We start from the raw sequence: 24,994 nt of genomic DNA on the forward strand, positions 1-24,994 counted from the left end.
TTTTTCCATTCATTCTGGCCACAAACACTGACATTTATTATGGTGCGACTCTGCTGGGTGCCTGGTGGATAGCAGTGAACTGGTGCTTTCACTTTACATCATTACTATATAGTTACGATTGAATATTATCTGACATAAGAACTGATCACTATCAATCTGCAGTTTTAGATGATCTAAAACTAAGGAAAGAGACTCAGTCATTAGAGCTATACAATAATTACGTTTACACAAATGTATAGAGGAAGAAATCGTTCAGTTTCAAAAAAGCATACAATGCAAAGATATGTTGTCTGCTATGAAAAAAAATCCCACTTAATTTTTTACAACGTAAATTAAACATAAGCGCTGGATAAAAACCCATCTCTATTTTTTTTGCATAACATCGAAATTTTGTTGCCCATTGGTAAAATGTTTGAGATATGTTGCCTTGCATTTATGATTGGGTTCCCTGTGGCGGTACACTTACGTCATTCTAACACGTATGAATGTCGTATGGTTGCAAAAGCCACCAGAAATCAGGTGGATGCATTACCATATTCTCTTAAGTATGGAGCGCCACTATTAAAAGCTGTAAACTATTGTTCTTTCCCCTGCTTCTCTTTATTTCTTCTTCTGAAGTTAAGAATGCAAAAATGCAGTACGTCATGTTGCTGAGAAACCACAAATCCCTTTCCCGTTTTGGAAAACTGACAAGAACAGCTTTACCTCCGACTGTTACAAAGCACTGGATACTCCTTACATGAATGTTAAGCAAATGTCATCAATCAGAAAACACACATTTTAAAAAATCCATTTATGTTCACAAGTCCCTGTGAATTAGTTGATGCAATAGAAATAATATATTACAATTAGCACATTTATATAAACCAGCGAGTTACTTTGTAGCTGGCACTAGCGTCAAAACTGCAGAAAATTATACAGCAGTTAGTTCCAATCCACTACTTTGGTCGAGTTGTGTTCCAGTGGCTTTACATTTAGTAAATGTATTTGAATTGCTCTGCTCGTCCTTGTTTGCCAAATAAAATTCCACTTTCTAGTTTGAAAACGTTACTACAGTGTTAGTGATGCCATTAAAATATGAATGCTCGGCGAATGAACATGAAAAGTAAGAAGGAAAACTTTCCAATTTCAATGGAAGGTACCATTTAACGAATGTACAAATCAACATGAGCGAGCTAGCTGATATACTTTGAACTGAATATGGCCGTTTCAGGATCCATTTTCTCCAATGGAGCATAAAGTTTGGCCATACTGTGTCGGACATATCAGTTACTCAATGTTGTTTATAGAACTGTTTTATAAAAGGCAATATCGCACTCACAGTCATTCAGTTATACAGAATATCAGCGCAGCTATGCCGATATTCAATATAACAGGAGCCAGGAGAGGAATCACCAAAGTGACCAAGATTAAGGTGTACCGGGCCAAAGTTCTTACCACACTACTCTATGGCTGTGAAACTTGGACGGTCTATCAGCATCACGCAAAAATGCTGAATCACTTCCACACTACCTGCCTCAGAAAACTTCTTGGCATAACGTGGCAAGAGAAAATACCAGACACTAAGGTCTTAACTCGTGTCGGACTGCCTAGCATCCACACCATCTTGATGCAATCACAGCTTCGTTGGGCAGGACATATTGTTCGCATGCCAGACCACTGGCTCCCAGAGATGCTACTGTATGAACTACAAGAGGGCAAGCGCTCTTGTGGAGGTCAGAGAAAATGCTTCGAAAAACACGCTCAAAGTGTCGCTGAAGGCCTTCAGCATCAACCCCTTTTATGGGAGCAGGCTGCTCAAGACAGAGGAAAGTGGCGTTCTGCTATTCACAAAGGGGCGAATTCCTGTGAAGCCAACAGGATCGCTGCAGCTGAGCACTGTCGACAGGCCTGCAAAATCTGCACTGACAGATCCCCGACGGCCACCACCATTCCCTGTCTTCCCTGCCAGAAAACATTCCGGGCGCGGATTGGCTTGACAAATCACCTTCACACTCAGACCCCGCCCCCATGTCCAGGATGACTAGATGGTCTTCGTCACCTCGGTGGACGAAACATGACCACACTCTTGCCTTGTGCAATAATGCATAATGGATTCTGAACTTCTGACCGATCAGATTAGAGAATCCAACAGTGCTGTGGTATAAATTAATTTAATGGAGGGTAATAAACAATTCACAACTTTTAATCAACAGTTGTCCATCACAAAGTCCTGACAACGGTGAATAATAGTTCAAAATATTGTGATGAATTCTATTCTACTCCAAAACTAAAGAACCATGCAGTATTTCAGTTTTTGTATTTTTTATACATCTCTAATAATACACCCACTCTCTTTACCATCACCATATTCCTTCTCTGCTCAATTTAATGCACACTCGCAAGCCGAGATTATTAGTATGGCCATAGAAGTCAATCAGTGGCATATATTAAATATGCAGAATTTATTCAAAATAAAATAACCATTAATATGTTGCTTCTGCATAGGTGCAGAGTGTGGGAGAGGAGGAGAACACGTCAGTGGAGCAATGTAGTGTATACACACTTTCAGTTACAGCATCTGCGCATCAGAAATGTGAGTGATATCAGTTACTCTCTTTTTATAGCACGGACCTACAGAAGGCCTTTTTTAGTCAAAAAAATTATCATTCATCAGAAAAGAACTGCTAACGTGTGAAGTGTGTGTGTTAAAGTGTTAGGCAGAAATTAACCACACTAAGAGACAGTAAGGCCTTATTGCTGTTAAAACACACACACACACACACACAAAAACAACTTGCCATTAGCACTGACGCATGCACAGTGGGGGGAAAAAGGGCATCTTACAGGAAGTCATGAGAGAGGAAAAAAACAACCATGAAATAAGCAAGCTGCATTCTCAGAGAATTGCATAGCAGTGAGCAAAAAGAAAGCACTTGTCACAAAAGATTAATAAACTAATTTTCATGCATTCATCGTTTTTTCTCAGGTTCACCCTTGAGAGGGGACAGTTTCCAGTCAGACAGCAGTGGCTATGCTGAAGAGGACATGCAGAATTTGCTCCCATCCATGAATAGATAATCTGAAGATCAAAACCCACATTTCACACATCCATAATGATCTATTTTGGGGTTTTGCTTCTTTTAGAAAATACAGAGGAGCTTTCTTATACAGTCATAAAAAGACATGTTTTGCTTCTGAGAAGTTGAAAAGCATTACAACTGCAGCAGAAGGCATAACTTTTCTACTTTGTGTGTGTTTGTGTGTTAGGGTGCATCAGTTGCCCTCACTTTCATAAAATCTGATGCATTTTTGTTTGGGTGTTCCTTTTCACCAATAAAGACATCCTGTAAAATTTTTTGACCATATTCAAAAGTCTAATGGTGGCACCATGAGGTTCATTTTTTGCCAAAAAACGCTTATTTTATGTTTTCGCGCAGGTTTGAATCACAATGTTGGACTCCATTTATTGATTTCTTGTGACCCAGAGATCATGTTAAGAACCTTTGCAAGGGATTGAGAAGCATTAATGTGATTCAGAATACATTTGTATTGTTTAAAAGTAGTTGAACAATGATTCAGTGAACAGCTAAAACTCAAACTGTGCTTGATATTTAGAATATGTACTAAAAATGTGTATCTAAGATATTTGGTATACTCTATAAGGTGCCATAATGTTTCATGAAAAGTGATCGAAATTTTGTCATAAAATAGCAGCTTTTTCCATAACTTTGAGCTCCTGGTGCCACCATTAAACTTTTGAATTTTGTCAAAATATTTCACCCAGTGTACTTTCTTACCAAAAGGAACATAAAAACAAAAATGTATCATGATCGGAGGAACTTTTCATTTTTAGGGGGCAACTGATGCACCCTAGCGTGTGTAGGTTAATTCATCACTTGTCTGTGATAATCACTTCGCTGCGTGATAAACAGTGCTCAACATTTGGCATTTGAATGTATTGCAATTAAGCAGTACTAACATGTTTTGAATATTTATTTTTTATTTATTTTACTGTCTTATGATAAAGTGTTTATTTGCACATCTATGCTACTATCGATTGAGTGGAATAGCAAATACAAGTGCTTTATTTCAGGCTTTGTGGTCTGGCTGTACAACATGAAAACAAATCCACACAGAATTAAATTAGATTTTATTATTAGTTTAATGACTGATGTCTCAAACTGATCAAATGAATTTTCTGTACATTCTTGCTCAGAACTGCATAACCATCCAGTTCCACATGGGCTAAAAACTTTACCTCACAATGTACTAACTCTAATCTTGCCCCCAAAATAAAATGCTAATATTTTAATAACCTTGCATTGCACTGCACACATGATCTTATGTAATATCTTAATTGAGCATAAAAGGAAAGGGCAATTTTGTAATATGTGGACCCAGTAACCAAATACATATGGAGGTAGACATATACTTGGAATTTGAAAATTGGCAGAAGTGATTTTCAATTTGTCTCGTTAATTCTGGCAAAGCAAATTCTGTACGCCGTTTACAAATTCAAGTTAAAAACCTTTGCATTTTTAAAAATAATTTAGGGAAATTTTAGTTTAAAATATCAGTTAAAGGGAAGACATTTCAAGATAATTTAACAACAAAATCAAATTCATCACATGGAGGTAGTAGAAAAACAAGGCCTTCAGTTAAAACCAGTCCTCAACTATCTTCAGATACAAAAGATTTAAATCAGTTCATATTTCATTAGAGCTTGTGGGAATAAGTAGAGTGTCTTTGGGGCATTAGGAATAGTTTGCCAGAATGATGTGCCTAAAACATCCAATAAGCCCCCATTTTACAGTACTATGGTCTACAGTACTGTCAACTCTGAACCCATGTTTCTGGTGAAGAGCACAGATTCACTTTCCACCAGCCATGATCTTGAGGTACTGGAGAGCATTGTGTGCTGCACTGGCCCGTGCTGCATCTTGACTGGGTGCAAAGCCATGACACACAGTAACCGGCTGAGTGGACAATTCCACAAGACACTGGTACAAGCCACTGAGACTGCGTTCCTCTGGGTAAAAAAACAAACAAACAAAAAAACACCACACATTTAGTTCAGCAGATTAAAGGTCATCAAGTTCCTCAAAACACCTTCCCTATCAAAAAGGTAACAGACAACTGCATATTATAAACGGATATAATAAATTAACAATTTTTTGGAGCCGTAGAGCTTTTTATTCTTGAACTTTCCATTCATAAAAATACATGAGGCCTGAGAGGACAGTATTAGAAGTGTACTTTTTTTTTTTTTAATTGAGATTTGGATTAAACCCAGCCAAATAGGATACTAGCTATAAGAGCTCAATTTTCATAAAAAGAGCCTGGAGTCCATTTTGAGAACCAGCAGTCAAGGTATATTAGGATTCACATTTATGGAATGTAACTTATTTGACAGGATCTACTGAACTCTGAACACTACATGTTTAAAATTTTCAAAACTTGCAAAATTTAAAACTGTATTAAGTAAAAGCTGATTGAAGTCTTTCATTCAGGTTCATGATGGATAACGTATTCCATTAAATGGTAAAACTATGGTGATGTAATTTATATGCATGCATTTTCCATCTCTTAAAAAAACCTGGATGAAGTCTATGGTGCTGCTTTGCGGTTTGTAACTGGTGCAAGCTCCCATACACATCGTTGTACCTTGTATGAAATGATTCAATAGGCTTCAACGTGTCTAAGGAGAGAAACCCATGTGTAAAAATTTTATTGATAAAGCTTTCATCAGAGAAAATTCTCCTCATGGTCTCCAACCACTCAAACAGAGCTGGGTAAATCTGCTTTTTTCCTTTCATACGCTGCAAGGTACACTTACAGTGGTGCCTGAAAGTTTGTGAACCCTTTAACATTTTCTATATTTCTGCATAAATATGACCTAAAACATCATCAGATTTTCACACAAGTCCTAAAAGTAGATGAAGAGAACCCAGTTAAACAAATGAGACAAAAATATTAGATTTGGTCATTTATTTATTGAGGAAAATGATCCAGAATTACATATCTGTGAGTGGCAAAAGTATGTGAACCTTTGCTTTCAGTATCTGGTGTGACCCCCTTGTGCAGCAATAACTGCAACTAAACATTTCCGGTAACTGTTGATCAGTCCTGCACACCGGCTTGGAGGAATTTTAGCCCATTCTTCCATACAGAACAGCTTCAACTCTGGGATGTTGTTCAGATGGAAATTAGCTTTTTAGCTATAATCTGGCGCAAGCCATCTTCTTACTTTTGTAACCAATGACTCTTGTGCATGGTCCCTGTTTCAACTAAACTAAATAAACTAAACTAAACTGCTCGCTTCAGGTCCTTCCACAACATTTTGATTGGATTAAGGTCAGGACTTTGACTTGGCCATTCCAAAACATTAACTTTCTTCTTCTTTAACCATTCTTTGGTAGAACGACTTGTGTGCTTAAGGTTGTTGTCTTGCTGCATGACCCACCTTCTCTTGAGATTCAGTTCATGGACAGATGTCCTGACATTTTCCTTTAGAATTCATTGTTCCATCAATGACGGCAAGCCATCCTGGCCCAGATGCAGCAAAACAGGCCCAAACCATGATACTACCACCACCATGTTTCACATAAGGGATAAGGTTCTTATGCTGGAATGCAGTGTTTTCCTTTCTCCAAACATAACGCTTCTCATTTAAACCAAAAAGTTCTATTTTGGTCTCATCCTTCCAAAAATATTTTCCAATAGCCTTCTGGCTTGTCCACGTGATCTTTAGCAAACTGCAGACAAGCAGCAATGTTCTTTTTGGAGAGCAGTGGCTTTCTCCTTGAAACCCTGCCATGCACACCATTGTTGTTCAGTGTTTTCCTGATGGTGGACTCATGAACATTAACATTAGCCAATGTGAGAGAGGCCTTCAGTTGCTTAGAAGTTACCCTAGGGTCCTTTGTGACCTCGCCGACTATTACACACCTTGCTCTTGGAGTGATCTTTGTTGGTCGACCACTACTGGGGAGGGTAATATTGGTCTTGAATTTCCTCCATTTGTACACAATCTGTCTGACTGTGGATTGGTGGAGTCCAAACTCTTTAGAGATGGTTTTGTAACCTTTTCCAGCCTGATGAGCATCAACAATGCTTTTTCTGAGGTCCTCAGAAATCTCCTTTGCTCATGCCATGATACACTTCCACAAACATGTGTTGTGAAGATCAGACTTTGATAGATCCCTGTTCTTTAAATAAAACAGGGTGGCCACTCACACCTGATTGTCATCCCATTGACTGAAAACACCTGACTAATTTCACCTTCAAATTAACTGTTAATCCTTAAGGTTCACATACTTTTGCCACTCACAGATATGTAATATTGGATCATTTTCCTCAATAAATAAATGACCAAGTATAATATTTTTGTCTCATTTGTTTAACTGGGTTCTCTTTATCTACTTTAAGGACTTGTGTGAAAATCTGATGTTGTTTTAGGTCATATTTATGCAGAAATATAGAAAATTCTAGAGGGTTCACAAACTTTCAAGCACCACTGTAACTTGGAATCTTTACTCTGTAACAGCATGTTTTAAAATATTTTAAGATCAGTTTTTATAGAACAAGGTCATTGCTTTTAACATATGCAATTACTCTCCGTGATTTTTTTTGTTCTCCGATGTCTGTGTTTGATATGTTTTTTTTTTTTGTGGTTATCCATCTCCATTTGTATATGAAACCATTTTTCCTCTCATTTTCCTTCCCATCTTGACCAGGACTCCGTGGCAGAAGAGATATAATATCTCAAATGGGACCTTTATGGTTAAGTAAAGGATAAATAAACAACAACAAAAAAAGTTTTTTTCAAGTCAAAAGTCCTATTGGACCCTAGATATGACTTGATGGATTCGACATGTCAGTGATTCACATTTGAAGGCGCTGTTCCATACACTTGTATCCACATCTAGATTTCTATTTGCACTTTACAGAATACAACATGAAAATACAGAAAACTGCAGAATTACAGAAAGGTTTAAAGATGAGGTGACTAGATGACTTATACAACCCTTGGCAAAAAAATATGGAATCATGACTCTTGTAGGATGTTCATTCAGGTTTTTTTTTTTACTTTGTAGTAAGAGGAAAGAGGAAAAAAACAAAAAAACAACCACAATTCAGAGACATGACTCAAAACATCTGTTTCGTAGCTGAACAATCTGGCTTTGTAAAACATAGCTCAAACAAATTTAATTGTTGTAATTAATGGCATACATTTTCCAGATCAAGGAGGAGGGAAAAAAATAGCCTCAATGAGGCTGTAGCTCACACTGGCCAAGTCGCCCATAAAATCGTAAATATGACAGGTGGTGCCACCATCCTGACAAGTTTTATGCACACCTACTTGGGGAACATTGTATGCGAGTTTGATCAAAATCCAATCAAATCCTGTAGGAGGAGTAGAGATTTTTGTAAATTGTGGACGGATGACGACGAGGGACAGACTGCGCATGATCGCTTAAGCTCATCCAGCCTGCAGCCAGATGAGCTAAAAATTAGGGAATCAACTTGTGATTTGCATTTCTAAAACAAACACATGCACAAGTCTAAATATGCAAATTAATCTGCAGTTCCAAGAGAGTGCTTGCAGACCGTAACAAGCTGTTGCACCTGGGTGACTGAAAGGAAGCATGGCCCCAACAAAAGAGCTGTCAGTTGAAACAATGGAAAGGATTATAAAAACACCTTCAAAAAGGTAATTCAACATGGAGTGTGGCAAAAGATGTTGGTTGTTCCCAGTCGGTTGTGTCTAAAATTTGGTGCAAGTACAAAAAAATGGGAAGGTTGTAAAAGGAAGACATACGGGTCGACCACGGAAGATGCCAAAGTGTTGGACAGAAAACTCAAAGCAAAATGCCTTGAAAATGCACAACAAATGGGCAGAAACAGGAGTCAATGTTTCTGACCAAACTGGAATAAATCAGTTGAAGGAAATGGGATTTGCATACAGAAAAACCAAACGAAAACCATTACTAAGACCGAAACAGAAGAAAACAAGGTTGTGGTGGGCTAAAGAGAAGCAGTCATGGACTGTGGACGACTGGATGACAGTGATGAATCACGAATTTGCATTAGCCAGTGAGACAATGCTGGAACTTTTGTCTGGTGCTGCTCCAATAAAAACGTATAAAGATGACTTCCTGAAGAAAACAAGCACATTTCCGCACTCATTGATGATATGGGGTTGCACATCAGCTAAAGGACCAGGGGAGATGGCAATCATTACCTCTACATTAAATGTACAGGTGTAAATTGAAATTTTGGACACTTTTCATTCCATCAATAGAAAGTAGGTTTGGTGGTAATGAATTAATTTGAATGAATTTTCAGCGTGATCTTGTATCTTGCCACAGAGAAAAGAGCATTAAAACTTTTCAGGAAAGGCATGTCAACTCAATGACATTGCCAACAAATAGTCCGGACCTCAATCAGACTAAAATTTTATTCTGGAAATTGAGGGGGGTCCCTGCAAAGCTGACCTGCCAACCACTACAAGAAAATTGGAACCTGATCGACGATGAATATTGTTTTTCATTAGTGAAGTCCATGCTTCCAAAAATTCAAGCTGTCATAAAAGCCTGAAAAGGTGTAACAAAGTACTAATTGTGATTTTTTTTTTGGTTGATGATTCCATATTTTTCCCCTCTACTTGATCAGGAAAAAATATGCCATTAATGACAACTTAATTTAATTTGAGGTATGTTTTACAAAGCTAGAATGTTCAGCTGTTAAAACAAAAACAGTTGTGTCATATTTGTGAATTGGTTTTTCGCTACAAAGCAATAAAGCTGAAGGAACATCCTCCAAGAGCAGTGATTCCATATTTTTTTGACAGAAGTTGTAGCTAGGCATGTAACAATTCACCCAATTCACAATTAGATTTTCCCACAATTTTTTTTTTTTTTGTGGGGGGACGGGACATGGACCTGAAGAAAAAAATTACTACAAAAAAATAAATAAAAAAATAAAAAATAAAGCTATTATTTTCCTATCCTTTATCGACTTATTCATTTTGCTAAATTAAAAAAAAAAAAGTCTCATTTTCTACCAACAATAATATGCCCATGTTTTAAAGGTTGAAGTAAAATATAAATAACCTATTAACCAAAATACTCCTTTTATTAAAAATGAAAACGTTAATAACAAATAGGTCTTTTCTTTATTTAAAAAAAATATGATTTAGAAAAACATTTCTAGTACCTCCATTTGCTTCTCTTTTCATTAACTTTTGGCAGTGTTTTCACATGCCTTCATGTTTCTGATTCTGAAAAGATTTTCTGTAAATTTGTGCATGCTAATTAATCTGCCCAGTAAAAATGATCTTACCGTCAGCCAGATATATGCCTCAACTGATATGTGAAATGCAGCGCATAGTGAGATTCAGAACGAGAATGTCAGTTACAAACCTCAAGCTCTGACATACCACATAAAGCACTATGTATCCAATGAAACTTAGCAAAAGTTATCAAGTTTTAGTAGTGTTTTTTCTTTATGTTTTTAAACTACTTGTTGAAAATAATTGGATAGGGTGCACAGGCTAATGACCTTTTTCCACCCGTGACCCTGCAGGACAAGGTCTTTTTGGGTGAAGTTGGTCTTGTCTTGCTTTATTCTCTCCCCTCCCGAAGTCATGTGTGAGAAAAGCAGGCGGGGTTTAACAGGAAACTGTGCACAGTCAAATTCTCAATAAATAAATGCATAACTGAAATTCCATTTCACTTCACGTCCAATAATGCACACCGATGTCCTGTATAAGAAGGGAATATGGACTAGCAATCACTTCATTAGTAATAAGCATCTAAAATGTGTTTAAAAAATTTTTAAAAATAAAAGTCACACAGATAGCAGTTACAAAGTTTAAGACTTGGGGACAGGGGAACTTGGCGATGCTGCTTACCAATGTCTAAATAGCTAACATCAAAGCGCTGCTCTTCAGACAGGTCATGTAGCAGAGAACAGAAGTTGGAATTGGGCAGGCCTAGAGGGTGACTACGCAGCTGCAGGATCTTCTCTCCTGCCGAGTTGCGCAAAGAATCCCATGTACATCCAAACCCTTTACACTTCCCTCCCTCTAGTCTGCCACCTATGTGCTTAAGAAGAGAGCAACACAAAAAGTAAGCTTAATTATTTGACGTGTGTTACAGTGTAGTGTACCATTTCATTTTCAAGTATGAACATCCCTCACCATGTTGAAGGTGTCGTCCTCTGCCTCTGCTTCATGGCTGCTGCGCATGTCTACAGGAACATCATGGATCCGGGAGAGCATCTTTGCTGCTGCATTCCTCTTGGCAAGCTTCTTTGATGTACCGCTACCTACGAAAGTCAAGTAAACACATGATTTGTTTAGGGGTCATCCATAATTTTCATCATTATCATGAGTCTACAAAGAGTAGACTTTTGAGCAACCCCCCTCCCTCCCCCCAAAAGTGTACATTAGCGGACAAAAAAAAATGATGGATCTACGTGGAATAGGAATTCAAAATAAAACCATGTCTTGTATTACTTTTTATTAAAATCGGATGACAGGACAATACAAAGATTCACAAGAGAAGAAAAGAAGACACAAGATGGGTCCAGAAGTTTTCATAGAAAGCAGGCGATTCATTTTTCAGTCCCCCCAGGATTTCGCGGGCCTTTTTTGTGATTGTTGCGGGCTAAAATGTCTGATGTTGCGGGGTTTTTTTCCAAAAAATTGTGATGAAAGTTGTGGTGTTTTTTAGGTTTTTGTTGCGATGACATTGCGGGAGGAAGTGAAAGTTGCGAGAAATTGTTGCGATTTTCTCTTTTTGTGATTAAAATTGAGAGATATGTTAAATATTAAGTTATTACTGAAAAACTATTGATTAAAAAAACAAAGACACTGAGAAATGGTCCTATAAACAACTTTACCAATATAAAAGATTACCAGGACTACAAAAATGCAGAAAAATAGGCTTTACTTATCCAAATGCACCTGTTGGTTCAAAAGTTAAAGTGCACAGAACCTCACAGCACAACATGAAGTTACCTTCAAATATAATATAAATGCCTCAGCTTTCATGTAAGGAAAAAAAACTATTAATACTAGTACTGTGTGCAGGCAGTCTCTCCTGAAGACTAAATTAAACAATAATTATAAACTAATAAAATAAATGGCTCAGGCTTCATAGAAGAAAAAAAACAAACAATTTGAACAGAATCTCACAGTATGATGCTGAAGCTGCCTAAACAATGGAAAATAAAATACCATTTTGGTAAAAATGTTGGCATCCATTAATTTCTTGTATTAAGTAAAAAAATAATGTAAAGTGCACACAGTCCTTCACTGTAAACATAACACACTTTCAGTAACAGAATTTAAGCCTATATAAACACTGACTCGCACATGCTGCTTCTCTTGAACAGAAACACGGAAGTAAGCAGTGTTGCCAGATACTGCTGACGTTTTCCAGCCCAAAATATGTTCAAAACCCGCCAAAATGCACTTGAAACCCCCCAACTGGACGGGAACCCGCCCAATCTGGCAACACTGGAAGTAAGGCGGAAGGTAGTTTGTCGACGTCACCTCAAGACGACGCCAACGATTGGTCAAATTTGCGGGAAAGTTGCAGTGATTGGATATAATTGCAACACCGCCCTGAATTCGCGGGGATTGGTTGAATTTGCAAATCGCAACATCCTGGAGGGTCTGAGTTTTGAAAATTAGGAACTGTCTTTTTAAGGGGAGCTGTTGCCTTTTGGCTTTGAAACGTTCGTTTTTGATTCTTTCCAAGCAGCCTGTCCTGCCCTAACTGCCTCTTCTCAGATGAATGCAGGAAACAATAAATGTTTAAAAACTGCTCGTACTCGTTTGAAGGAGTCTTGTGAATAGCGGTATTTCTGCTATTCACAAATTTGTAAATGCAGTCAAAATCTGGGCCAGCCATTGTTGTTGTATTGAAGAAAGCGTGTAGAGCTAGCTGGCAACACCGATGTGGCGTGAAATTTTTAACATGGCGGCCGCCGATTCGCACACTGACGGATCATCATTTTTTCATTTTTAAAAAGTGTACGCCTGGTCATTAACCCCCTCCCCCCCGTGTACGGTTTGTACGCTCATGATAATGATGAAAATTATGGATGACCCCTTAAAGCCAACTGTACCTAAAGCCACACTCACAACCCGCCGTGTGTGTTTTGGACACGCACGGGTCGCAGGGTTTGGTAGCTCGCAGCCGTGCCGCAGGGTCGCGGTGAACCCGGGGGAAAGTTTGGGGGAGGAGTACGGGCAAAATACTTGTCAAGTACAGGTTGCACACCTGACTTCCTCGAGGCGTGGGAAAAACTGCGCCGTTAGCCCGTGGAAAGCGCATGTCTGACACACGTGATCAGTGCGTGTTCAGTGAGTGTGGAGTGCATGTGACTTGCATTTTACCAGTTTCCTGTGCTAGGAGTTCGGGCGGCACTTGTGAAGCATGTGTGACGCATGTGATTAGCACATGACAATCACTCATAACTTGCATGTGATGCAAGCCAGGAGTGGGTATAAAACCAGCGTGTCTGCAGCATTCTGCATCTATCTTTCGACTGAAGAACATTAGATATTTTGTGGGAAAAATTTGAAAATTTTTCAGTTTAAGTTTAGAAAATGGGACCCAAGAAGAAGCGAGCAAAAGTGAAGTAATCCAGCCTGAAACAGCAGAGGGGGAGGAAGAATTTGATGATGGTAGCAGCACTGGCAAGCCCTGCACGGACAGGGAGAAGTATGCCTTCAAGTCGGCAGAAGGCACAGCACCCCGCCAGAGGTATTTTCACAGGTAAATACTGATTAAACCTCTTGCACTATAATACACATGCTTTAAACATTCGTTTCAGTATCTATATGCTTATGTAATTAATATTATATATGCTGATTTTCATGTATGTTTCAGCTAACGATGCCCAGAAGTGAGGACACTGCAATCCCATCATCTCTGTCAGGCCATTGTGCCATGATCAGTGATAAGGACAAGGACATCCCGACACCCCGTCCCACCGCTCAGCAGGAGTAGGACAGTAGCTTGGAGTCAAAGTGTGTTTCAGTGCTCAAACTGTTGGGCTATTTAGTTGAGATTTTTTACAATGTAATAAAATGCGTTATTCCCTTCTACAGTGGTGCTTGAAAGTTTGTGAACCCTTTAGAATTTGATATTTCTGCATAAATATGACCTAAAACATCATCAGATTTTCACACAAGTCCTAAAAGTAGATAAAGAGAACCCAGTTAAACAAATGAGACAAAAATATTATACTTGGTCATTTATTTATTGAGGAAAATGATCCAATATTACATATCTGTGAGTGGCAAAAGTATGTGAACCTTTGCTTTCAGTATCTGGTGCGACCCCCTTGTGCAGCAATAACTGCAACTAAACGTTTCCAGTAACTGTTGATCAGTCCTGCACACCGGATTGGAGGAATTTTAGCTCATTCCTCCATACAGAACAGCTTCAACTCTGGGATGTTGGTGGGTTTCCTCACATGAATTGCTCGCTTCAGGTCCTTCCACAACATTTCAATTGGATTAAGGTCGGGACTTTGACTTGGCCATTCCAAAACATTAACTTTATTCTTCTTTAACTATTCTTTGGTAGAATGAATTGTATGTTTAGGGTTGTTGTCTTGCTGCATGACCCACCTTCTCTTGAGATTCAGTTCATGGATAGATGTCCTGACATTTTCCTTTAGAATTCGCTGGTATAATTCAGAATTCATTGTTCCATCAATGATGGCAAGCCGTCCTGGCCCAGATGCAGCAAAACAGGCCCAAACCATGATACTACCACCACCATGTTTCACAGATGGGATAAGATTCTTATGCTGGAATGCAGTGTTTTCCTTTCTCCAAACATAATGCTTCTCATTTAAACCAAAAAGTTCTATTTTGGTCTCATCCGTCCACAAAGCATTTCTCCAATAGCCTTCTGGCTTGTCCATGTGATCTTTACCAAACTGCAGATGAGCAGCAATGTTCTTTTTGGACAGCAGTGGCTTTCTCCTTGCAACCCTGCCATGCATACCATTGTTGTTCAGTAGTGTTCTGATGGTGGCCTCATGAACATTAGCCAATGTGAGAGAGGCCTTCAGTTGCTTAGAAGTTACCCTGGGGTCCTTTGTGACCTCGCTGACTATTACACGCCTTGCTCTTGGAGTGATCTTTGTTGGTCGACCACTCCTGGGGAGGGTAACAATGGTCTTGAATTTCCTCCATTTGTACACAATCTGTCTGACTATGGACTGGTGGAGTCCAAACTCTTTACAGATGGTTTTGTAACCTTTTCCAGCCTGATGAGCATCAACAGCTCTTTTTCTGAGGTCTTCAGAAATCTCCTCTGTTCGTGCCATGATACACTTCCACAAACATGTGTTGCGAAGATCAGACTTTGATAGATCCCTGTGCTTTCAATAAAACAGGGTGCCCACTCACACCTGATTGTCATCCCATTGATTGGAAACACCTGACTCTAATTTCACCTTCAAATTAACTGCTAATCCTAGAGGTTCACATACTTTTGCCACTCACAGATATGTAATATTGGATCATTTTCCTCAATAAATAAATGACCAAGCATAATATTTTTGTCTCATTTGTTTAACTGGGTTCTCTTTATCTACTCTTAGGACTTGTGTGAAAATCTGATTATATTTTCGGTCATATTTATGCAGAAATATAGAAAATTCTAAAGGGTTCACAAACTTTCAAGCACCACTGTACTCATGTTTTATTATTTGACATTTGCATGGTAAATTAACATATACTCAAATAAAAACAGGTGGTCTTCTTCCCTTCTACAATGCTACACGCGACATGATCGGTTCCTTTGTTCCTCCCCAATATATATACCCAGAGTCTTGCCTCTCGTGTCACGTGGGGGTCACGTGTGCTGTGTGCACGCCACACATAGGGTAGAAAGTGAGATGTACTTCTGTCTTGCGCGCCACACAAATAGCAAGTGTGGAGTACATGTGTAATACTTCTGAGGCATGTCACTTGTACAATGACCATGCGTCACTCATGCGTCTTACTGTCATCGCAAAAAGCCCCTACTAGCCGTGCTGCTGACTTGGTTCAGCCGTACAAAAGGAGTACAGGTCCTGTACGTAGTGTATGCGCTCTTGATTTTTCACAAGACCCATAGAATTTGCATATGCAGGACCAAAAGTGTCCACGGCCAGTCTGCAGCCTTCTACACCGCTGAACACACACAAGTGTCACGCAAGTCTCAAGCACAGTTTTGCCAAATTTTTTACCATAGACCACCCGTAGTAGCACGTACAGTGGGTTGTGAGTGAGCCTTAAGATATTGAAGGGCTGTATTACTGGCACTAGAATATATATATTCACTCACATACAGTACCAGTCAAAGGTTTGGATACACCTACTCATTTATAGGTTTAATTTTTATTAATTAATTGAAAAAAAAAGGACACTTCATGTCAAAGTAATGACAGACTGTCTTTTCTCTTTACTTAGTTGAGCGGTGCTTGTCCTAATATGGATTACTACAGTCATGGAATCAGGCTATTTACTGTATTTTTATTTTTTACTATTTGATCTCAAATGCATTAAAAGTAGATGGCCTTTCAATTTCAGAAAAATGGTGAAATTTATTTCCTCTGAAATTTGGTCATTGTGATGCACGTTTATTTCTGTAATATCTTAAAAAAAAACCAAACAAACAAAAAAAACCAGGCCTTTCTGTGGCTGGGAAGTTATTTAATTTGAGGGGATTCCCTAGCAAATAACGTGCATGAAATCGCTCACTTCGCGCAGTCAAGCAGATAGGGAAGTTCGGTGCGCGCATGTGCACGTTTAACTTTCCGCATAGTCGTCGTCTTCGCTTGGATTTTACAGTAGCTGGCATCCAGTGTTGCATTACTGCCATCTACAGGTTTACCTTGACCGTGCACTGACAGTTACATCATTCTGTCACTAAACAATCAGCTGATCATGGTATCGCCTCATGGTGAAGCAAGAAAAAAATAGCACAGAATTTAGGGCCATGTGGCCCTAAATTCATTAACTGTTCTATTAAAAAAAATTAAATAATTTTTCTGTGATTCGAATTCAGTAGCTTTCGGTCCACTAAACAAAAATAATTGGGTGTCAGGGGAAATTATTTTTATAACCTAAACCTGAAAAATAGGGTGCATCAGTTGCCCCCTAAAAATGAAAAGTTCCTCCGATCATGATGCATTTTTGTTTTTATGTTCCTTTTGGTAAGAAAACACACTGGGTGAAATATTTTGACAAAATTCAAAAGTTTAATGGTGGCACCAGGAGCTCAAAGTTAAGGAAAAAGCTGCTATTTTATGACAAAATTTCGATCACTTTTCATGAAACATTAGGGGTGTTCACACGGCAACTTTTACTCCGGTGTAGCACCGGGGCTGCCCCAGTAGAGCGTTCACACGGTACAAAGTTATACCGGTGTAGCCCCTGAAAGCTGCTTAAACCGGTGCAAATCTAACCCTGCTCGGGAGGTGGTTTAAGAAATTTACTCCGGAGTAAATGCTAGTTTGCGGGGCAGCACCGATATAAAATGGGACGTCTGAACGCTACAGGGGTAGACTCGCTACGCGTGAGGAGAGTTGATTACATACGGGCATTGCATAATTTACATCCTGGTAGTCTATTTTGCGCTTCCAAAATGGCGAATATCAACAATAGAACTGCGTGTCTTCCAGTGTTGCCAGATTGGGATTTTAAGTGCATTTTGGCGGATTTGAACATATTTTGGAATGGAAAACGTCAGCAATATCTGGCAACACTGGTGTCTTCATCCACGTTGTTTTCCCGGCGCTTGGTGACGCCATGACAACCGGGAAAAGGAAGTACATTTTCACGCATGCGCATATTTCATTTCCGCATTATTACTATCGGAAATGATAGTAATAATGATAGGAAATGATAGTAATAAAAGGAAATGATATCAAAACTTTATTACTATCAAAGGAAATGATAGTAATAAAGTTTTTGCTACTATTGCACGGTCGCAGAAACTGCCGTGTGACCGCAAGTGGGGCTGCACCGGTGCTAACACGCTTCTCTCTAGTAAGCAGGGTTGTGACGTGTGAACGCTGCGCAAAATTTACACCGGTGTAAGATATATCGCAACAAAATACATCGGTGCAGCATCGATGCAAATATGTGCCGTGTGAACACCCTAATTATGGCACCTTATAGAGTATACCAAATATCTTAGATACACATTTTTAGTACATATTCTAAATATATTATCAAGCACAGTTTGAGTTTTAGCTGTTCATTGAATCATTGTTCAACTACTTTTAAACAATACAAATGTATTATGAATCACATTAATGCTTCTCAATCCCTTGCGAAGGTTCTTAACATGATCTCTGGGTCACAAGAAATCAATAAATGGAGTCCAACATGGTGATTCAAACCTTATGCGAAAACATAAAATAAGCGTTTTTTGGCAAAAAATGAACCTCATGGTGCCACCATTAGACTTTTGAATATGGTCAAAAAATTTTACAGGATGTCTTTGAGCAATTCCAGCGTTATGGACATGACACTTGAACTCAAAATGGCAACAAATGACCCAGTGCATGTTTTATTGTCTCCCAGTATTTAAACAGGTGTTGCATATTTTAAGGCTGTACCATACTGGAGAAGTGATAGAACAAGAACAATTCCCATAGTACATCTAGGGCATGCCAGAAAATGCCAATAAAAGATGCGTTATGGATGTGACAGAAAAAGTATCACTTTTCTTGGGTGACTGTACATTTTTATCAAACTCTGTGAAATCGTAAACCTAATGTCGAAATGGAGATATCCATTTGATAGAGGGGTCCAAGGTGAATATTAAAAAATCTTTGTTTAAAATATTTTGTATTTCATGCAGAGTTTCGGAAGGAAAAGTCAGCGTTATGGATGTGACGAAATTCCATTATGGATGTGACGCGTCTGAAATAGACATGGCATATGTTTAGAAAATCAGCAATTTAACCACCATAACCCTTTGAAAAACTCTCTAAATATCAGCTAAAACTATCAAAGTTCTTAAATAATATTTAGGATGGCTATTGTTTTGCTGTTTTGTGGCTTTTAGCATACATTTCTGTGGCTTGTGGCAATAATATAGAATTGTACATGATCAAAGTTGATTTTAGCTTGGGTTTTACATTATAAGAAAGAAAGACTGACAGTGACATATTAGGTTGGTTACAAATTGGTTCAACTTATTCACATCTGTAAAATACAGGCCTAGGTGATATCTCTGGGAGTGGTTTTGATGTATTACATGTTGCTTTATTTTTGCATGGTGAGGTTGACATTTACATGGAATTGCCCCTTTATTGATGAAAAGGAACACCCAAACAAAAATGCATCAGATTTTATGAAAGTGAGAGCAACTGATGCACCCTACTGAAAAATCTGAAAGGCAGTCTACCTTTAAGAAAGCAAGAAACTGCACTAATTAACTTTTGACGAGGCACCTGTTAACTGAAAAGCATTCCAGGTGACCCCCTTATGAATCTGGTTAAGAGAATGCCAATAGTGTACAAAGCATCATCAAGATAAACGGTGGCTACTTTGAAGAATTTAAAATAGAAACATTAACACTTTTTTGTTTGTTTGTTTCCCACATAATTCAATGTATGCTCCATGTGTTATTTCGTAGGTTTTGATGTCTTCAGTATCGTTCTACAAGGTAGAAAATAGTCAAAATCAAGAAAAACCTATGAATGAGGAGCGGTGTCCAAACTTTTGACTGCAGTTATAACAATACTTTTACAATACTGATGAATTACCTGGGAGTTTACAGGAAACCTAATTTTGAGAATAACTTAAGAACATGCTTACCAATCTCAACAAATTTCTCTACTTTGCATGTCATGGTGAACTCTTTACGATGTGCAGGCCCAGACTCTTGTGTGACTGTGTATTCTGGTAAACGCCAACCTTTCTGCACCACCAATTCCTACAAAAAAAAAAAACGATTTAAATTTATTCATATATATCCTTTCAATATTAAAAGGGATATTGCTTAGCACAAGAGAAATTAAGAGTTGTGTGTGTGTGTGTGTGTGTGTGTGTGTGTGTGTGTGTGTGTGTGTGTGTGTGTGTGTGTGTGTGCGTGTGCACAGACTCAGAAAAGAATCTCTAACCTGTAGAGCTCCAACTGGATTGCATTCAGCTTGCTGGCTGGAACTGGATAACTTTATCTCTGACTGGGAGCTGTAGGAAACACTCATTACCGTCAATGCAGAACATACAATCAAACCCTATGGTACTTTTTGATAGGAATTTGTTAAGTTAAAAATTCAGTAGCCCATTGAGAAAGTGGATGCTCCAGTTTGTTTGCCCAGATGCATGTATTGGTTGCCTGGAAACCTAACAGAGTAGGCAACTAACAATGACAAGTTAGCCAACTAGTTAAGTGCATTAATACAGGCCATGGGAAACAAATAAATAAGTATATGAATTCCAGGCAAGGAGATGACTACATAACCATACTCTGTATTTTCTCTTGGTAAAGATTCTAATGCACCACATCTTGTTTACGACCTCAAGAAAAAGTCAGCAAGCTGTTGGCAAGAGTTTTTGCTATGAACTGCTGTGTTCTTTCCCCATTTCACAAGTAAAATTACCACGAGGTGATCACATTGCAATGTACCAGCAGGAGTGTTATATAATGGCTTTGAACTGCACTTTATTTCACTGGTTTCGTCAGTGTTATTTAACATGTCTAGTAAAAATCATTCTATTGGCAGTCAGATCACACATTGGGCAATGTGTGTCGCTCATCAGAGATTGGGATTCTCAACAAGTAGTGCAGGCTACTTCCTATTCAATATCTCATCTCATTATCTCTAGCTGCTTTATCCTGTTCTACAGGGTCGCAGGCAAGCTGGAGCCGATCCCAGCTGACTACGGGCGAAAGGCGGGGTACACCCTGGACAAGTCGCCAGGTCATCACAGGGCTCCTATTCAATATGATGTACGGTTTATTATCTTTCTTTGGTTGTTGGATTTGCTTGTCTTCCAGGCAACTACTACTACTTTAAAAAAACAAACAAACAAACAAACAAAAAAACCTGGACATGAAATGTACCTAGCCTAGTGATTTGTCCACCCCGAGGAGTACACGGCAACCCCGATATAACGAGCTCTTACTAAAAACTTCCGCATATAATATACTGAGTTCATATCCCCTGCCTTTTGTGACAATGAGTCATACCCTGTGTCCAAAATCGCTCACTCGTTCACTACTCCCTATATAGGGAATTACTAAAATGAAAAACCGCTTTCGGACACTAGTCCGTCGCGGTGGTATTTACGTGGTTACTGTCGCACAATTAAACGTGCCACATCAGTCGGCTGGTGAATTTTCAAAATAATAAATACATGCATGTATTTTTGTGATAAATATATATTATACTGAGCATATTTCACACAATCAATACAAAGCACCTGCATCCTTCAGTTTTTTTTAAATCACGGCTGAATACTTTCTTCTTTGCCGCTGCCTTTTATTAAATCAAATTTGGAGACTTAATTTGATTTCCTTCAGCACGACCGCAATGCATGATGGGATATATTGCTTGGTTAGTGACCATCAGTTGTACACTACTTTTTTGCGATGCATTGTGGGATACTTTAAGTGCACTATAAAGGGTGTAAATAATCCTCACTATCGTTTCAGACAGCACTACAAAATGGCGTCCCCACTATACAGTGCCCTATATAGTGAATAGGGGGCGATTTCAAACACAGGGATTGACTTTTTAAAAAAAAAAAAATAAATAATAATAATAAATTCATTCCATCACTGTCATGTCCACGCACGCTGCAGATTACAACATGCACACAGCACCATTAGGACCAATTACTACAGTGGTATGCAAAAGTTTGGGCACCCCTGGTCAAAATTGCTGTTACTGTGAACAGTTAAGCAAGTTGAAGATGAAATGATCTCCAAAAGGCATAAAGTTAAAGATGACTCATTCCCTTTATATTTTAAGCAAAAACTATTTATTTTCATCTTTTACATTTTCAAAATGACAAAAAAGGAAAAGGGCCCAAAGCAGAAGTTTGGGCACCCTGCATGGTTAGTACTTAGTAACACCCCCTTTGGCAAGTATCACAGCTTGTAAACACTTTTTGTAGCCAGCTAATAATCTTTCAGTTCTTACCTGGGGGATTTTCACACATTCATCCTTGCAAAAGGCTTCCAGTTCTACAAGTTTCTTGGTCTGTCTTGCATGCACTGCTCTTTTGAGATCTATCCACAGATTTTCAATGATGTTTAGGTCAGGGGACTGTGAGGGCCATGGCAAAACCTTCAGCTTGTGCCCCTTGAGGCATTCCATTGTAGATTTTGAGGTGTGTTTTGGACCATCGTCTTATTGTCGGACCCATCCTCTTTTTAACTTCAACTTTTTTACAGATGGCGTGATGTTTGCTTCCAGAATTTGCTGGTATTTATTCGAATTCATGTTTCCCTCGACCAGTGAAATGTGCTCTGTGCCACTGGCTGCAACACAACCCCAAAGCATGATCGATCCACACACATGCTTCAGAGTTGGAGAGGTGTTCTTTTCCTGGAATTTGGCACCCTTTTTTCTCCAAACATACCTTTGCACATTGTGGCCAAAAAGTTCTATTTTGATTTCATCAGTCCACAGGACTTGTTTCCAAAATGCATCAGGCTTATTTAGATGTTCATTTGCAAACTTCAGATGCTGAATTTTGTGGCTAGGATGCAGGAACAGTTTTCTTCTGATGACTCTCCCATGAAGATCATATTTGTTCAGGTGTCGCTGCATAGTAGAACAGTGCACCACCACTCCAGGGTCTGCTAAATCTTTCTGAAGGTCTTTTGCAGTCAAACAGGGGTTTTTATTTGCCTTTCGAGCAATCCAACGATCAGTTCTTTCAGAAAGTTTTCTTCATCTTCCAGACCTCACCTTGATCTCCACTGTTTCTGTTAACTGCCATTTCTTAATAACATTACGATCTGAGGAAACAGCTACCTGAAAACACTTTGCTACGTTCTTGTAGCCTTCTCCTGCTTTGTGAGCATCAATTATTTTATTATTCAGAATGCGATGGAGTTGCTTAGAGGAGCCCATGGCTGTTGATTTTAGGGGCAAATTTGAGGAGTCAGAGAATTTATACAGCTTTGAAATCTGCATCATCTGACCTTTCCTAACGAAGAATTTGAACAAGCCACAGCTCAATAAGCTAATTAAGGTCTGGAACCTTGGTAAAAGTTACCTGAGAACTCAAATGTATTGGGGTGCCCAAACTTTCGCATGGTGTTCCTTTTCTTTTTTTCACTCTCCAATTGCACAAAACAAAAATAATACACAAATCTTGCAGAAAACACTGAAAAGAAATGTCATCTTTACCTTTATGCCTTTTGGTGATCAGTTCATCTCCTGCTCACTTAACTATTCACAGTAACAGACATTTTCAGTAAGGGTGCCCAAACTTTTGCATGCCACTGTATGCACCTCAGTGTGGAAAATAAAGAATTTTAAGCAGACTGTCCCAGGACACACAAGTCTGAAATGTTGTCTGTCCGTCCAAATTTCAGTCTGTCCGAATGGCACGGAACAATGTGGCTGGGGGTCCATTTGCTGAAGGGCTTTAGATGCCTGGAGATGGCTTCTCAGCTATTTCCAGGCACATTTTTGTGCTCTTCAAAGGCCAAATTATACTCGACATTAATTGCTAATTACACTAAAAACTGAGTATAATTCACAAGAAAATGTCAGAAGATTCAAGAAAAACATGCTTAAAAGTTCTACCCAAGAAAACAGTAGTACACACAGGTCAGTTCACGCCTAAAAAAATAGTATGGGGGAGGCAAGGATGTTCCAGTTGGCTACAACTTACTGGTAATCATATATAGGTACTATAATAACACTCATGAAACATTGTGTCAATGACCATTTTTTATACTATGTTTATAATAAGTCTATAAGAAATTTAGTAACTAACAATACAACTATTTTTACATAATAGAGTAAAAATTGTGAGTATAAGATTCCAAGTAACTTTGTAACAAAATGACTTTTAAAATGACTCAAAACTACACATGGTCATATCATTTGGCATTCAGACTCAAACCTGCTGGACTACAACTTCTTTTAACGTTAGTGGTAAACCTACCCAGCTGATAACAGCGTCGCGTGATGTCATGTCAGAATGCACTCCTACTCGCTGATGAGAGGCGACTTGTCATTCATCGAGCACGTCCACGATCAGCCAATCACAGGCCGTGTTACGACATAACGTATTCGCCCAGTGTAACATTTGGAAGAAAATTAGACGTAGATTAGATCCATATCTTTACAATTTTTCATGGGCCATCCGGTTTGAAGCTTTTGAAATATAGATGGACACATTAGGGCTAATTTTTATTGGCCATCCGGTCTGATGCTTTTGAAATACAGACGGACAAATGCGAAAATTACTGGTCAATGTCCGCCAGTCCGGCCTTATTTCCCACACTGTACCTGTTCTGGATTAGAGCGCAATCACACCGCACACTTCTAAGGAGTCTCTAAACACACAGACTTAGTGAAGTGTACGCGCTGTACATAGTGTCTCACATTACCAAGCTTTGTATCTGTGTATTGCCTTTCTAGTTTTGACTTTTTGCGTATATGGACTCTTCCTTTTTGAACCGTTTTGCCTGCCTGTTTGTAAAGAAACACTCTTCCTGCAATTATACCCATCATTCGCCTGCTTGCATGACACACTGAGCCACGCGTTCCTTTTCCGACCAGAGACGAACAACAAGTGATCAAGTCTGCAGTCAACAATGTGTGTTAGCGCCATAAAATAGAGGCTAGACTTGGGCCATTATTAAAAAATGTTCTGTTTCCGGTCCACCGGCCGGATGAGTGCCGTTTGTGCGGTTGAATTTTTTTTTTAACGCCGGTTTTTCGACTTTTTTTTTTAAAGATTTTTTGGGCTTTTTTCACCTTTATTGGATAGGACAGTGTAGAG

The 24,994-nt window shown here is 38.8% G+C and overlaps 2 protein-coding genes across 4 annotated transcripts in view; one reads left to right on the forward strand and one right to left on the reverse strand.

Moving 5' to 3' along the window:
- Window positions 1-4,297, forward strand: part of tespa1 (thymocyte expressed, positive selection associated 1) — a 20,566-nt gene extending 16,269 nt beyond the window's left edge. For all 3 annotated transcript variants that reach the window (XM_060919425.1, XM_060919426.1, XM_060919427.1), the window contains 2 exons: window positions 2,488-2,575; window positions 2,969-4,297. In XM_060919425.1, the coding sequence (XP_060775408.1) occupies window positions 2,488-2,575; window positions 2,969-3,060 (180 nt within the window). In that variant the 3' untranslated portion in view covers window positions 3,061-4,297. The remainder of the gene's footprint in view (window positions 1-2,487; window positions 2,576-2,968) is intronic.
- tarbp2 (TAR (HIV) RNA binding protein 2) overlaps window positions 4,116-24,994 on the reverse strand; it is a 27,562-nt gene continuing 6,683 nt past the window's right edge. Inside the window, exons 3-7 of the mRNA XM_060919428.1 lie at window positions 20,140-20,209; window positions 19,835-19,952; window positions 11,186-11,313; window positions 10,898-11,090; window positions 4,116-5,011 (exon numbers count right to left, since the gene is read on the reverse strand). Of these exons, the coding sequence (XP_060775411.1) occupies window positions 4,854-5,011; window positions 10,898-11,090; window positions 11,186-11,313; window positions 19,835-19,952; window positions 20,140-20,209 (667 nt within the window). The 3' untranslated portion in view covers window positions 4,116-4,853. The remainder of the gene's footprint in view (window positions 5,012-10,897; window positions 11,091-11,185; window positions 11,314-19,834; window positions 19,953-20,139; window positions 20,210-24,994) is intronic.

This window comes from Neoarius graeffei, chromosome 4 (assembly GCF_027579695.1).
Source record: "Neoarius graeffei isolate fNeoGra1 chromosome 4, fNeoGra1.pri, whole genome shotgun sequence".
NCBI lineage: Eukaryota > Metazoa > Chordata > Actinopteri > Siluriformes > Ariidae > Neoarius > Neoarius graeffei.